The sequence below is a fragment of the Lampris incognitus genome, chromosome 16, assembly GCF_029633865.1.
Source record: "Lampris incognitus isolate fLamInc1 chromosome 16, fLamInc1.hap2, whole genome shotgun sequence".
NCBI classification, from domain to species: domain Eukaryota; kingdom Metazoa; phylum Chordata; class Actinopteri; order Lampriformes; family Lampridae; genus Lampris; species Lampris incognitus.
The window spans coordinates 39,693,292-39,709,851 of NC_079226.1; the positions used below are offsets into that span (position 1 = coordinate 39,693,292).

At 49.1% G+C, this 16,560-nt stretch overlaps 1 protein-coding gene and 1 long non-coding RNA gene across 2 annotated transcripts; both read right to left on the bottom strand.

Annotated features, from left to right (window-relative positions):
• Nucleotides 1-45: 45 nt before the first annotated feature.
• LOC130126094 (putative uncharacterized protein ENSP00000383309) lies at nt 46-3,307 on the bottom strand. Its single transcript, XM_056295457.1, has 2 exons — nt 1,620-3,307; nt 46-220 (listed from the first exon to the last, which is right to left on the bottom strand). Exons 1-2 carry the CDS (start codon nt 3,305-3,307, stop codon nt 46-48), a joined length of 1,863 nt encoding a protein of 620 aa, XP_056151432.1.
• Nucleotides 3,308-7,601: 4,294 nt separating this feature from the next.
• On the bottom strand, nt 7,602-16,300 carry LOC130126829 (uncharacterized). The gene is made up of 3 exons (XR_008811738.1): nt 16,191-16,300; nt 8,270-8,435; nt 7,602-7,946 (listed from the first exon to the last, which is right to left on the bottom strand). It is a non-coding gene; the product is annotated as an uncharacterized LOC130126829 (long non-coding RNA).
• Nucleotides 16,301-16,560: the final 260 nt, after the last annotated feature.

Sequence of the window (16,560 nt, forward strand, 5' to 3'; positions counted from 1 at the left end):
CAGCAGCAACGTTCAGCAGCAGTGTTCAGCAGCGTTCTGCAACGTTCAGCAGTGTCCAGCAGCAGCGTTCATCAGCAGCATTGAGTAGCAGCGTTCAGCAGCGTTCATCAGCAGCATTGAGTAGCAGCGTTCAGCAGCGTTCATCAGCAGCATTGAGTAGCAGCGTTCAGCAGCGTTCGGGCCCTGCGTGCACGCGTGTGGAGGTGTGTGCTGAACACGCCTGTCTGCAGGGCCACGTACACATGGAGCCCCCAGAAAAGACAAACACACACAAATCAAATTGACGTTCTGGCTTCATTCCACCTGATTCTTTTACCAACTCTGTTTTAGCGTTTCTTTTTTCTTTTTTTTTTTAAAAAAACTGGAACTTTTTCTTTTTTACATTGTCTTCATTTTTCCTCCTATGGTTTTATAGTATTGAATTCATTTATGTGTATTTTTGTACGGCTTGCTTCCGTTTTGTGTTGTATACGTTGAGAAGTTAGCCCTGTGTGCGGTTGATGTTGTTCAGTATTATAACCGGTGTATGTGACAGTATTACGGACCCGTGACGTCAGAATTACGTCTGTCATACCCGCGGCCTGGCAGAAGGCCGGTTTTTATTGCGCCGTTTTGTCCCACGGAGGACGCAGCCGACAGCCGCAGACGAGCGTAAAGTCGAACGTCTCAAACTGTCGCCGCTCGTGTTACAAAAATACTCCATCTCAGTACTGGGACTTGATGTACCCCACGGCAGGTGTAACTGATTAAAACAAAGGTTATCGTCTTTAATAACAGCTAATCAATTTTATCTCACACGGGCTTCTTTCTGGTCAATTTACACCCACGGCGTGCGCTTGAAACATCCATCCAGCTTTAAAATCTTGTGTCTCCCGTTTGTCCCGGGTTCGGCTGGGTCGTCCCACACACTTCTGTTCTGGCTGCGGTCCGGCAGCGTGTCCTCTCCCTGTCTTACGCTGCCCGAGACTGACGGAAACAACGGTGTGTTGGGGGTTAGCGGGGATAACGTGCATTATAACCAATATACTATGTGACCATCGGTCCAGGAGCTTCCCTCCCACCACCAATTACAAACAAGTTACCGGCGTAACACGGCTCCACAAACAGCTTTATATGTATATATATATATATATATATATAGGTTATATATTATATATATTATAATATATAACATATATTATATATGCGCAGGGCGACACCGTGGTGCAGTGGTTAGCGCGGTCGTCTCACAGCAAGAAGGTCCTGGGTTCGAGCCCCAGGGTAGTCCAGCCTTGGGGGTCGTCCTCTGTGTGGGGTTTGCATGTTCTCCCCGTGTCTGGGTGGGTTTCCTCCCACAGTCCAAACACATGTAGGTCAGGTGACTCAGCAGTACTAAATTGTCCCTAAGTGTGTGTGTGTGTGTGTGTGTGTGGGCCCTGTGATGGCCTGGCGGCCTGTCCAGGGTGTCTCCCCGCCTGCCGCCCAGTGACTGCTGGGATAGGCTCCAGCATCCCCGCGACCCCGAGGGCAGGATCAGCGGTTCGGATAATGGATGGGTGGATGTTTGCTGCGACCCCTGCTTTCTAGGGCTGTAAAGTTTTAACAACCAGTGTCTAAACTCCTCCGAACACGGCTCTGACCTTACGACCCGATCCAAGAGCTGCGTGCTGGGAGTTGCACGGTGTTGCTGTGTGAGAAGCCAGCATGTGCTGCTCTCCACACAGCGGGGGAAGAGCTGCACTGTGCAGCTCAGAGGGGGCGTCTGTAGGCCTTCTCTCCTGGAGGGGCTCTTCACAGCATAGCTTAGAGGGGGCGTCTGCAGGCCTTCTCTCCTGGAGGGGCTCTTCACAGCATAGCTTAGAGGGGGCGTCTGTAGGCCTTCTCTCCTGGAGGGGCTCTCCACAGCATGGCTCAGAGAGGGCGTCCGTAGGCCTTCTCTCCTGGAGGGGCTCTCCACAGCACAGCTCAGAGGGGGCGTCTGTAGGCCTTCTCTCCTGGAGGGGCTCTCCACAGCATGGCTCAGAGGGGGCGTCTGTAGGCCTTCTCTCCTGGAGGGGCTCTCCACAGCACAGCTCAGAGGGGGCGTCCGTAGGCCTTCTCTCCTGGAGGGGCTCTCCACAGCATAGCTCAGAGGGGGCGTCTGTAGGCCTTCTCTCCTGGAGGGGCTCTTCACAGCATAGCTTAGAGGGGGCGTCTGCAGGCCTTCTCTCCTGGAGGGGCTCTCCACAGCATAGCTCAGAGGGGGCGTCCGTAGGCCTTCTCCTCTGGAGGGGCTCTCCACAGCATGGCTCAGAGAGGGCGTCTGTAGGCCTTCTCTCCTGGAGGGGCTCTCCACAGTGCAGCTCAGAGGGGGCGTCTGTAGGCCTTCTCTCCTGGAGGGGCTCTCCACAGCATAGCTCAGAGGGGGCGTCTGTAGGCCTTCTCTCCTGGAGGGGCTCTCCACAGCATGGCTCAGAGAGGGCGTCCGTAGGCCTTCTCTCCTGGAGGGGCTCTCCACAGCACAGCTCAGAGGGGGCGTCTGTAGGCCTTCTCTCCTGGAGGGGCTCTCCACAGTGCAGCTCAGATGGGGCGTCTGTAGGCCTTCTCTCCTGGAGGGGCTCTCCACAGCGCAGCTCAGATGGGGCGTCTGTAGGCCTTCTCTCCTGGAGGGGCTCTCCACAGTGCAGCTCAGAGGGGGCGTCTGTAGGCCTTCTCTCCTGGAGGGGCTCTCCACAGCATAGCTCAGAGGGGGCGTCTGTAGGCCTTCTCCTCTGGAGGGGCTCTCCACAGTGCAGCTCAGAGGGGGCGTCTGTAGGCCTTCTCTCCTGGAGGGGCTCTCCACAGCATAGCTCAGAGGGCGCGTCTGTAGGCCTTCTCTCCTGGAGGGGCTCTCCACAGCATGGCTCAGAGAGGGCGTCTGTAGGCCTTCTCTCCTGGAGGGGCTCTCCACAGCATGGCTCAGAGGGGGCGTCCGTAGGCCTTCTCTCCTGGAGGGGCTCTCCACAGCATAGCTCAGAGGGGGCGTCTGTAGGCCTTCTCTCCTGGAGGGGCTCTCCACAGTGCAGCTCAGATGGGGCGTCTGTAGGCCTTCTCTCCTGGAGGGGCTCTCCACAGCGCAGCTCAGATGGGGCGTCTGTAGGCCTTCTCTCCTGGAGGGGCTCTCCACAGCACAGCTCAGAGGGGGCGTCCATAGGCCTTCTCTTCTGGAGGGGCCCTCCACAGCATAGCTCAGATGGGGCGTCTGTAGGCCTTCTCTCCTGGAGGGGCTCTCCACAGCATAGCTCAGAGAGGGCGTCTGTAGGCCTTCTCTTTTGGAGGGGGAAAAGCGACGACATGCTGTAACGGCCATGTTAAACCGGCTTTAGTTTTCACGTGACTCCACTGAAACGCCGCAACGGCCCACGTTGAGGTCAAAGACAAAACCGACCCAAGGAACCAAACAAACCGATGAAACGTGTAGCGATGGACACACGCGCGAGGTCATGTCGTGTCATTAAACGCAAAGGAATTCTGTATCCGCTGGTTTTGACAAATGTGTAAATATTTGTAGTAATTAATGGACTCTTTCTAATCCCGTTGTGATTGACTGGGTTGTGTCTCCTATATCCAAACAGTATTCGTCACGGTACATACTGTAGCCATACAACCACAACCCCCGGTCCTGACCGCTTACAATCTGACCCAGTTCCCTTCGCCTGATTGAAACACTTGTTCATACCGACACTATACAGGAGTGTGTACGTCTGCACTGTGTCCATAGCCCTTTCTGTGAAAGGATCTCCCTTCAGGAAAAAAAATGTTGTTTTTTTTTGGGTCGCCCTATAGTACAGTAAAAAGTTCTTTGTTATGATGAAGTTTGGTGTGTGCCTTCTTGGTACTTAATACCCCCAACTTTCAATAAAAAGGTACATTTTCTTTGCCAAATTTCTGTCTGTCTTTCTCGTAATTGAAAGTTGTGGCGAATTTCTTTGTTCGTCTACTGGGGGGGGGGGGGGGGTCATGAGCCAGAAGACGTCCAGCTGTGTACAGGAGTCTAACCAGGCACACCGTCACACAGCAATTCAATAACTCGGTGTTTAGCAGCAATGCTTTTTATTCTCCCAACTGGTTGACCCCGTTTACACTTGGTTTTAAAATGCGTTTTTTTTTTTTTTTTGGTGATCGGATCACAAGTGGACGGCGCTAAATACAAGTGTAAACGACCACCGAAACGTTTTATGAACCGGTTACTCAAACCACTTGCCGAGGTGGTCTGGGACGCATTTGACCACATATCTTTTGTAGTGTAGCGGCATGGCGGCACAGTGGTTAGCGCTGTCGCCTAACAGCAAGAAGGTCCTAGGTTCGAACCCTGGGTTCGTCCAACCTTGGGGGGGGGGGGGATCTCAGGTCCTTTCTGTGTGGAGGTTGCATGTTCTCCCCGTGTCTGTGGGGTTTCTCCAGGTGCTCCGGTTTCCCCCAGCATCAAAAATACATGCGTGTTAAGGGTTAATACTCCTTTCTGTGCCCCTGACCGAGGCACGGCGAGACCAACTGGACTTGGTCCCCGGACGCTGCACGGCGGCTGCCCACTGCTCCTAGCTACACAGCTAGGATGGGTTAAATGCAGAGGAAGAATTTCCCCACCGGGATCAATAAAGTAATAAAATAAATGCTGATGCATCCCCGACAAGGACGTAACAGGAAATCTTCTTCTTCGGAGTAACGAAATCTGATCACAGGTGGTCAGCAGGACGCATTTGGAGACGCATGATGGACACTTGTGATCCAATCGCCCAAAACGCATTTTAAAGCCAAGTGTAAACAGGGTCAGTGAGCCGTGTATCTGCGGTCATACTGGGTTATACTGCCCTCTGGTGTACTGAAACGGTACAACATGTATTTTAATCCCAGTCTATCTGGTGTCAGTATTATCCCACAGTGGGCCGTCACTGAGAAATCAACAGACACCATTATTCAGCAAGAGATTTGTAATAGCTGGGGCCAAGTAAAAAGAAACAATTGAAAGGAAAAATGTTCTTCTTCTCAGCTGGAAACTTTGCGTGCATGTCCCTTCAAGTGGTTCTTGGCCTGCACTCCGCAGCTCTGGATTGGAAGCCGTCCAAGGTTATGGTTGTGTAAGAGAGTGACGGTGTATTGATGGATAAGAATTATGATATGGGCTCCTGGATTTGATAAGGGGCTATCGGCTGACATAGCATCTGACACTGACTTGACTTGACATTACCTTACCAGCTGATATCGTTTGTTTCAGCGGTTGTCTGTACAGATATTACCATTTGCTTTGAGCTGTCTGAGTTGGAGTGAAACAAACAATATTTTTCAGCATCACCTATCAGTTAAATTGTTGTGCCTTTTGTACCGTCTCTTTCTCGTGAAGAAAATACACAAAAGGTATCCAAAGGAGTTGACTCAAGAGCAACTGGACTTGAACTCCTTTGGATAACCATGACCTGGATGAATGAGAACATTCACAGACATACATGAAAGGTAGAATTCAGTTTCTCTATTTTTCTCTCTTTATAAGAGCTCTCCCTGGTTCAGTTTCTCCCAGCTTTATTTTTTTTCTTCTTCCACTGTCTCTTTATTGAAGAAACAAGTATTACAACAACAAACATTCATCCAACACTGAAACAAAAACAGAACATATTAAGGCATCCTGGTGAAGCGAGGATAACATAACAAAGTATGACTCCATTCCCAGGACGACATTACAACCAACGCGTCATCAAGACGTGGGGGAAATGTAAAAAGACAGTAATATAAACAGAGGCAGTCATAAAATTCAAGTTTCTTCAAATTAAAATTCTTGCAGCATACCAACCGTGTGGGCACATTTCTTATTATTCACAAGTTGGATGGACTCAAAGTGCTTTCTGAATTCGATCCTGAAAGGCTCAAATGATGGGCGAGATCCTGAGAACTTTGCTTTATGGACATGGTATTTCCCCAGTAGAACCGATGAGTTGACAATCTGCTGAACTTTCTGAGTCTTGTCTTCTTAACATAGTACCACACCCTGATTGGTTTGAGCAACAAACTAATCCTCAATTTCTTCCCGGAATCCTGCTGTGTACTGACGTTCATAAAAGAGATGTTTCATAGTTTCTTCTCCATTTTCACAGAATTCACAATTTATGTCGATATCCACAGATGTTGAGGTTGTTTTGTTGGTGGGATAAATATTGTGCGCAATTTTGCAATGCACTTCTTTCAATTTGTCGGCGATAACAAATGTGTATGGGAGAAGCCCATATACAATTGTCATTGCAATTTGTTGGGGGTTAACGAGAAGCCGTGCCATTTCCCAATCAATATTAGAGAAATGGGACTTCCACACAAATGTCCTTCGTGGAGTAATTTTCCTTTTGCTGTGGAAATGGTTCCTAATATGTGTACTAGTGCATTGGTGGCTTTTGATATCTACTCCACCAACAACGGAAGTAGGTTTCAATTCCCGTGCCCCCTGCCTCGCGGCAGTGCGCGTCATCAGCTGCAGGGTTCCGCTGGGAGCAGCATCTAAGACCGTCTGATGTTCTTTATAAGTGGCAGGGAAGCATCTAGAAGCATTTAGAACCCCCTCGTATCTGAGAAGCTGAACGTCGTCATTTTGTAAGTCTGCAAGAAAAATTATATTCCCATCATATAGCGATTTATTCTTTCTGGTTATGTATTCATTGTTCAGTTTTGTGAGGAGAGAAGTTGTGATTAAAACACAATGTTGCTGCTGAAATTTAGACAGCTCTTGTGGTAACTTGGTTTCATTATAATTACATTGTCATATAAATTGTAGGCCTCCAATTTTTCCAAAAATATTCCGCGGTCCGAAGTACCATAAGGATTCTGGCGCTTTCAAATATTCCTTAATCCATTTTAAATTGACGGTATAGGCACGTCCGTAAAGTCCAATATCTCCATGCCACCTCCACCTCTCGGGCCTGCTAAAATCTCCCTTTTTAAGTAATGGCACTTATTTTCCCAAATAGAATGAATCAAAGTGTTATTCATCTCTTTACATGGGGCTTGTTGGATAACTAGAGAGAGAGGGCAGGGTAACCAAATCTGGAAATACCATCGGCTTGACTCAACGGAACTCTGCCTGACAAGGACACATCTCTTTGAAGCCACCTATAGAATATGGTTTGGTTTTTGTATTTTGGGTTTCAAGTCATTGTCCTGTCGTCCATTAAGATTTTTAGAAACATGAATTCCAAGGTATTTAACACGTGTTTATTAGAACACATTAACGTTTCCTCAGTGTTACACAGACTCAAGATTTCACATTCTGATACGTGGAGTTTTAAGCCTGATGCCAGAGGGAAGGAGTGTAGCTCGCTGACTGCTTTCTCAGTTTGATGTTTGTTTTTTGCTTGTTTGTTTGTTTAAAGCACCGTGTTTCTCTCAGCTGATCTTGTTTTCTGATACTCATGATGTCACCAGACACTCGTTTACATACGGCCAATCAGATCACATCGTCAAATTCTGAAATCCCCTCCACCCTTAACTGCCAACCCTTTCTTGTATTTGTCACTCAAGTCAGCTAATGAATATTAATGAGGAAGAGACCACGCCCTCACAGTGCTTGAGACAACTAAGAACAGTAACGGGTTAAAGGATAAGAAACACAATATTAGACATTTACGAATAAGAAATTGTTGCGGGATGTTTTATTATGCTGTGTTCGTGGTTTTTGGAGGTGAAAATTTACACCTGATTACTGAGGGCAGCACGGTGGCCCAGTGGTCAGCGCTGCTGCCTCACAACAAGAAGGCTCTGGGTTCGAACCCCAGGCCGTCCCAGCTCCTTTCTGTGTGGAGTTTACATGTCCTCCTCCCGTGTCTGCGTGGGTTTCCTCCGGGTGCTCCGGTTTCCTCCCTCCATCCAGAAGACATGCATGTTAGGGTTAATACTCCTGCCTGTGCCCCTGAGCAAGGCGACGGAAAGAAGAACTGGAGTTGGTCCCCGGGCGCTGCAGCTGCCCGCTGCTCCTGTACAATAGGATGGGGGTAAATGCAGAGAACACCTTCATTGTAACAATACAATGACAACATAAGGTGGCGTTAGCTTCTGATTTGGCTCCAACTTTAATCGGCTGCTTTCCTCCCCGATTTCTGAGCCCAGATCTTTAACGAGATTACAGCTGTGACACAAATGAAGTGTTAGGATTAAAAGTAAGTGATTCTCTCATATACCCAATTCCCCTGCACGAAAACTGAGAATATAAACCATGTTCCTTATGCTGTGGCCCTGTTATAAATAAGGGCTGATTTCATTTTGTGACCCTTTTCTCTCTCTGATGTTGTTTTCTTACCTCGGTGCTGGCCACCCGGAAGGAACAGTAAAGACAGAACAGGACAGTAAACCGTTTTAGTGTTCTGCCCAGCTAACTTGTAGTGTCCAGCCTGCAAGCTCGGCAGACAGACAACAAGACAGACCCCGATTCAGCAGTTCCGTTTAAAGCTTCTACTGGAGAAGATCTGTAAAACCAAACACAGGTGATTCTTCAGCTAGGGGAGTTTTTCTGACCCCAGGGTAGATTTTCAAGGGGGGGGGGCAACTATTGTGTTTGTTAGAGTTATGATGTGTTAGCTATGAAAAAAAAGACCCGTGTCTCAGTTGTGACATTTTGATACTTTTTCAGCATGTTGAAAATTCAAACGGGCCAGAACTTCGCTGTTTTGGGCTTGTCTCCCATCCCAGACTTCGTAACCCCCCCTCTATAGTAAAGCAATAAAAATGGTTAAATTCAATTTCTCAGAATAATTTAAAAAGACATGTTTCAAATTCATATGGTTTATATAGTATGTGCAATTTGCACATGTTTGTAGTTAAATATAGCTGCCCCTCATACTCCTGTCATTACCATCGTACGGGACACCAGAGAGTAATAACGTTTTTTCAAACAACGTGGTTGCCATGGAAACGAGAAGTGTCAGAGGCGCATGCCCAGTCATGGCAGAAGCGTGACTTCTCCATGCCCACAAATGTCAGTAATGTGAAGGTTTATGTGTCCTGGTCTGACAGGATGGTTATTAGGCGTCATTACCAATGACAGGATGGTTATTAGGCGTCATTACCAACCAAGTTACTGAGGAGTTTAGTTCAGAAATGAGACATTTCACTTTATTCACGTATACTGATTGTACATTGTATGCTAGCTAACAAGTTAGCTTAGCAAGTCTAAGACTTGGCCAACTTTTTCTCCAAAAAGTGAAAATTGTCAGTACCGTCACGTGTCAGTACCATCACATTTTGCTGTCACAACTTTGACAAAAGCATCATACCTACCTGTACATATCCTGTATACACCTATCCTGTACATATCCTGTACATATCTACCTGCACATATTTTCCCCTCTGTGTTGTTCTTTCTTTTCTATAAGTGGATATTTTTTTATAAATATTAAAGCAGCATATAGAGCAAAGATGTTAATGCTTTCCTAAAAGAAGCCGGTAAAGAATATTCACATGTGTGCATCGTGTCACACCAGCCGAGTGAAGGTGTGTCGTGGAGTCTGTGTGGATGCAGACTCCACTATACAGACTCCACTCTACAGACGCACTCTACAGACTCCACTCTACAGACTCCACCCTACAGACTCCACTCTACAGACTCCACTCTACAGACTCCACTCTACAGACTCCACTCTACAGACGCACTCTACAGACTCCACTCTACAGACTCCACTCTACAGACTCCACCCTACAGACTCCACTCTACAGACTCCACCCTATAGACTCCACTCAACAGACTCCACTCTACAGACGCACTCTACAGACGCACCTACAGACTCCACTCTATAGACTCCACTCTACAGACTCCACCCTATAGACTCCACTCAACAGACTCCACTCTACAGACTCCACTCTACAGACGCACTCTACAGACGCACCTACAGACTCCACTCTATAGACTCCACTCTACAGACTCCACCCTATAGACTCCACTCAACAGACTCCACTCTACAGACTCCGCTCTGCAGACTCCGCTCTACAGACTCCGCTCTACAGACTCCACTCTACAGACTCCACTCTACAGACTCCGCTCTGCAGACTCCGCTCTACAGACTCCACTCTACAGACTCCACTCTACAGACTCCACTCAACAGACTCCACTCAACAGACTCCACTCTACAGACGCACTCTACAGACTCCACTCTACAGACCCCACTCTACAGGCTCCACTCTACAGACGCACTCTACCATCATTACCGTCACACATGCTGCAGAGCATGCTGTGTGCTGCTGCTACTTCATTCTGTTTTACTTCTCGTTTATGTTTGTTTTTCTTTTTCTTTTTCTTGTCTCTCTTCTTTTTATTTATGTAATTTTTGGCCTTTTGTACTTTATCATTGGTATTGATGTTCCTTAAAGAAACTCAATAAAACTTAAATGCAACGAAAAAGAAAAAAGCATCATAATATCAAACGTATTTTGTAGGGCGATCAAAGCGATGCTAAGAGATTTGTCCCAGACCGCTTAACAGAGCTCTTGAAAAAAAAAAAAAACAGATTTTAAAGACATGCTTTACTTTCTAAGGACACTGGGGGGAGCTAATTTGTCCCAGCCGCTGCTGGTGTCCTTCTATCACTGCTCCATAGAGGGCATCCTCACTTACGGCATCTTAGTGTGGTGTGCCAGCTGCACTGTGGCTGATAAGAAAGCGCTGCAGAGACTGATGACGTCAGCACAGAAACCCACCGGCACACAGCTACCTTCACTTGAGGACCTATACAGATCCCGCTGCCTGACTCGTCTCACCCACCCGGGCAACCACCTTTTCACACTGCTGCCCTCTGGGAGGCGCTATAGGTCTTCCAAGACCCGTACTTCCGCACTTTTGAACAGTTTCTACCCGAGTGCCATTAAATAACTGAACTCTGTTAACCAACTCTAAGGTTGCAATAATATCCTGAAACTCTGCAATAACACATGTACATCTGGCATAAATATGATGACTCGGTTACTGCGACACACCGACTGTTTACATAGTGTAACAGATATTACACTTGTTTTTATATTGTGGGGGCGCAGGAATGAGGAGACGGGGAGATCGAGTCGAGTCAATTCCGTTTACTCGCCACACAAAACGACACCGATACAGAACAATCTCTCCTGGCAACCAGCTGACCAACCGCTAGGCTGCTGCTAACATGGCTCCACCCCGGAAACTCTAAGCAGTGCCTACGTCAGCACTCCGAATGTCCGCCTTAAATTGAGCAGCAGCCCCTGGTGAATCTACCCTCATTTGTGTATCACTACACAGGCCCCCCCAGAATTCACCATCACGAAAAAATGAGTCTCGGGGGGCGGACCAGGGGGCCAAAACGGCTGCGCTGAATGGGTATGGGGGCGGGGGCAGGGGACAGAGCCGGAGCCCTGGCAGGGGCCGAGGCTGGGCCAGGGGCCTGAGAAGGGGAGCAGGGCCAGTTCGACCGGCCCACGTCCTTCCTGATACCGGGCCAGACGAACTTGGCCCCCACCAGCTTAGTGGACGCCTTCACACCCGGGTGGGAAAGGCCATGGATAACGTCAAAAACACGGCGCCGCCAGCCGGTGGGCACCATGGGGTGGGGCTGGCCCGTGGAAACGTCGCAGAGGAGCGTAGCGTTGGCGCTGTCAAACACCACATCCTCCAACCGCAGCCCTGTAGTCCGATAGGCCTGGATGTCAGCGGCTTGGTCTGCAGCCATGGTAGCGTAATTGAGTCCCAAGTGAACGGACCCTGCCACCGCCCGGGAGAGGCAGTCAGCGACCAAGTCGTCCTTGCCAGCCACGTGCCGGATGTCCATGGTAAACTCCGAGATGGCAGAGAGCTGACGCTGTTGGGTCGGAGGTCTTGGCCATGGCAAATGTCAGCGGCTTGTGGTCAACGAAGGCAGTGAAACGGCGGCCTTCCAACAGGAACCTGAAGTGTCGGGAGGCGAGGAAGAGACCCAGGAGCTCCCGGTCGAAAGTGCTGTACTTCCGCTCGTTGTCCTTAAGCTGTTTGCTAAAGAAGGCAAGGGCTGCCAGGCGCTGCCGACCCACTGCTCGCACACCGCCCCGACCACATAGTCAGAGGCGTCGGTCGTGAGGGCAATCGGGGCAGTGGGGGACGGGTGCGCCAGCGCAGCCTTGGCGTCGTCGAAAGCTTCGTCCATCCCCGGGCACCAGTCTACCTCGCCCTTGGCTTCCTTACCCCACTGGGCCTCGTACAAGGGCCGCATGCGGTGAGCTGCGTGGGGAGTGAACCTGTCAGGAATCGGAAAGGCTCCTTGCGGGGAGAGGCGGTGGCCGAGGAAGTCGATGGACGACAGGCCGAACTGGCACTTGGCTGGGTTGACGATGAGTCCATGCGCACTGAGCCGCTCGAACAACTGCCGGAGCTGCGTCAGGTGCTCCTCCGCGGATGCGCTGGCCACGAGAATGTCATCCAAGTAAACAAACAAGAACGGCATATCCCGTAGCACAGAGTCCATCAGCCGCTGGAAGGTCCGCGCTGTCCCCTTGAGACCGAAGGGCATCCACAGGAACTCGAAGAGTCCAAATGGCGTGATGACCGCTGTCTTGGGCACGTCCCGAGGGTGGACCGGTAACTGGTGGTAGCCCCGCACCAAATCTACTTTGGAAAAGATGGTGGCCCCCGCCAGGTGGGCAGAGAAGTCCTGTATGTGCGGGACGGGGTACCGGTCAGGGGTTGTGGCGTTGTTCAGGCGACGAAAATCGCTGCAGGGGCGCCAAACGCCGTCAGCCTTAGAACCATGTGCAGGGGGGAGGCCCGCGGGCTGTCCGAGCGGCACACGATGCCGAGGAGTTCCATGGTGGCAAACTCCTCCCTGGTGACCGTGAGCTTAGCAGAGTCGAGGCGCCAAGCACGTGCGTAGACCGGGGGGCCGTCGGTGGCAATACGGTGCTCCACGCCGTGCTTGGCTACCGCTGATGAGAACGTAGGTGTGGTGAGGTCAGGGAACTCTGCGAGCAGTCGTTGATTTTTGAGCATGTTTGACAGGCCGAGCGTCCCTGCACCTCCCAGTGTGCGCGGGTATGTAGCGAAAGAGACAGCATCGATCAAGCGACAGTTCGTAACATCCACCAGCAGCCTGAAGGCGCACAGGAAGTCCGCGCCCAGGACGGGAACCGACACCGCGGCCATAACGAAGTCCCACCCTCCACATACCTGGTGCCGTAGGTACGTATGGGCGTGCCGTTCGCGGCACCATCCGCGGGGCCTTGTCCGCCGGCCATGGTGTCCGCGGCCGATGCAGGCAGGATGCTACGCTGAGCGCCCGAATCGACCAGCAGCCGCCGGCCAGTTAAGGCGTCCTTGATAAACAACAGCCTGCTGTTCTCGCCAGCGCTCGGAGCTGCTAGTGAGCGCCGGCCCTGGCATTTCCCTGGACGCTGAAGCTGCATGGCGGGCGACGCTGCTTGGTCCTGGCACCAACCTGTTGTGGTAATAACACAGCCCGCTGCTGTCATGCTGGCGGTGGGCAGCCACCGCAGCCGCGGTGCCCGCTGCATCCTCCAGACAACGACCTCATGAAATTGGGCCATGGGTTGCTGCAGAGGCGTCAGAAGCGGAGCTCTAACTTTATGAGGGTAACTGAGCTTTTAGTCCTCACTCACACTTTTAAACACACACCTCATGCCACCTCGGTCTCACCAGAGAAGCCACCTCTAATCCTCTCAACGCTCTCAGCTGACTGCATGCAAGTAAGGGTTGTGAGTCAGTGCTTTTTCTATGCCTTCACACCAGAAGCTGCATATAGTCAAACCTGAGATCTGATTTAACACCATCCGCTTTGGCTGGCAAGTTGTGTGTTGGCTTTCTTCCGAGCTCCACAAGATAGACAAAGCACACATCTGAACTTAAACACAATTTAATGTCATTGTGACTCCTTGCGAGAGCTTTCAGATGTGCTACAGCTGATGTTACAAAGCCACTGTTTGACAGCCTTTTTTGTGAAATGATCAAGGAAGGTTAGTAAACTGTCAGCAGAGGTAGAAGAGTCATTATGTGGCATACCAAGCCATAGTTAGGTTATTTTTCCAAGATTTATGTTATTTCCATGTTAAACTTGTCTTTGTTTTCATATATCCCTGTTCGGGCAGTGGTTATATTTCTCTGATGGTTATTTGTATTACTGAGTATCAGAATTTAGTTGTGATGTCTAACTCCGGCCAGCAGAGGACAGCGTCGCTAGTGAAGTGTGCAGTGCGCAGTGAAGTCTCGCGTGAGTACGTGATTAGAAAACGAGATTCTGACATGGCAAGTTTTTTTTTTTCTGACACAGCAAGTTGCAAAGAGACCGTGTGGCGACTGTTGATATATAATAAATGTTATTTCTGTTGTTTGCAGCTAAGCTAGTGGAGTTAGAAATGTGTAGTGTGAAGTAGGAATATGTTTAGTGATAGAATGTGACGCCGGGTGAACCTAATATTGTTTTGTTATGAACGTAACATGTTCGGCTAACGTAATGTAGCTAACGGTGGCTAGCCGGTTCAGTTAGCTTAGCTGGCCTGGATACAGTAACCATGGAGTGAGCGCGAGGTCGGGGATGAGAACAATGAGCCCGTAGCAGGGAGCCCGCGCTGCTCACATGGATACAATTTAGATACTTGTAACATGATTGATTGGTGGTATTATTTGAGAAACGTAATGTTTTTGAGTGTACATGATTGAAGAAGACGTTGAGAGATTTAAGACATGATTTATTATTGTATTTTGGTACAAGTCCATAATGTACTGTATGTGAATGATTAGAAAACGAGATTCTGACACAGCAAGTTGCGAAGAGACTGTGTGGCGACTGTTGATATATAATAAATGTTAGTTCTGTTGTTTGCAGAAAGAAAATAAAACAAACAATCTTCAATTAAATGTGTAGCGACAGTTTGAGACAAACACATCATTCTGCACCACGCTACATATTTTGGTAGCAGAGGATGGTTGATTCAGCCCACGGCCCAGATGCAGAGCAGACAAGAAGCACCATGGAGGAAGCAAGGGACGACATAAGCAGGACACTGCTGACGCTGGAGAAGACGGAGCTCATTTCTCTGTGTGAGCATCTACAATGTAGCGCACCAATCGAGGGGTTTGCCAGCAGAGCCAGACGCGCCCTCATCAGGTTGGTTGAGACCACGGTAGATGAAATCGAGGAGGAAGAAGCGTCACGTCAGCAGCGGTTAGAGCTGATACTGTCTTACCTGGCCTCCCTGAAGCCGTCAGAGAATGGAACTGAGGCTGAGACTGAAGTTCAGGAAACAAGTGAATTAGAGAATTTGGAAATGCAGTAGAAGAAGCTGCAGCAGCAGATGGAAGACGAAATCGGGGCATTGGAAGAAAAGATGAAGAGAACACAAGCAGGAGGGGACGCTACGACTGTCACCGTGACTGCAAAGGAAGAGGACACAAGGACTGCCACCACAGCACCGACCAGACTACCAGAGGTAACATTGAGGCGGGAGTTCCGGATAATCGGACAGATTGGTGAAGCCGGTCAAAAGGAGAAATTGTCCTATACCAGCCTCCTCAACCAGATCGAGTCTGGACATCGGAAAGGACATGGGGAAGCGGAGATCGCTGAAGCAGTCACGCGTGCAGTGAGCCCAGGCCTCCATCTGAGGGAGATGCTTGAAATCAAACGAGGACCGACGCTCCCCACTCTCAAGACCATACTCAAGAGTCACTTCAAAGTGGACTCCTCCTCCGACCTGCTGTACCACCTGATGAACATGACACAAGACCCAAAAGAGTCCGCCCAGAATTTCTTGTTCAGGGCGATAGAACTGAAAGAGAAGTTAATGAGAAAATGTAGTGATGATGATGCAGGTGAGGAAGGTGAGCCGTTTAGCCCAGAGCTAATTCCTCCGCTAAATCGAGACAGGTCTTTACAGTGATGCAGTTAAATTCCAACTCAAGCCGTATGTAACCCACTTGGATAAGGAATAACCTGCAAGGATGATTAATAACCATCTAAGGTAAGTAGTAGTAACCATAGGGTAAGTACATCTCTTTACTAGGTTCGTAGGAGTTGTGATTAACCGGACTGAGAAATGATAGGAGCCGGACAACCAGGATAAAATGGTAAGTAGAAATATTTAGTGTTGTAGTTGCAACACTCAAAGGTACACAAACAATTATACAATAATCCCTCAATGACCCGGGTCCTAATACAGTAAGCGCTTTTGGTTCAATAAAGAAAATAAAAATAAAAGTGTGTGTGTGTGTTTTTGCAGAGTCCTACCACACCAGACGTGTGGAAGATAGTAGGTGGAGAATCTTCTCTTTCTCTTGGTTCCGAGCGGTGGCTCGCCAGTTCCTCGTCAGGAACAATCAATCATTCAACAGACCCAACCTGTATTACAAACAGGGTTTAGTCACTATATCAATTATCAATTATCAACTAACTGTACAGTAAATATTCTCACACAACTGTAACATATGCTTTCACAATTGAATAAACTCAATATATATATATATATATATATATATATATATATATATACATACATACACACAGCAAATTGCCTGTATACTACAAAATAATAGCCATTCAAAATAGCTACAGTCAGCTACAATGGTTTTTTATAGTTCTGGCCCCTGGACCACTCTTG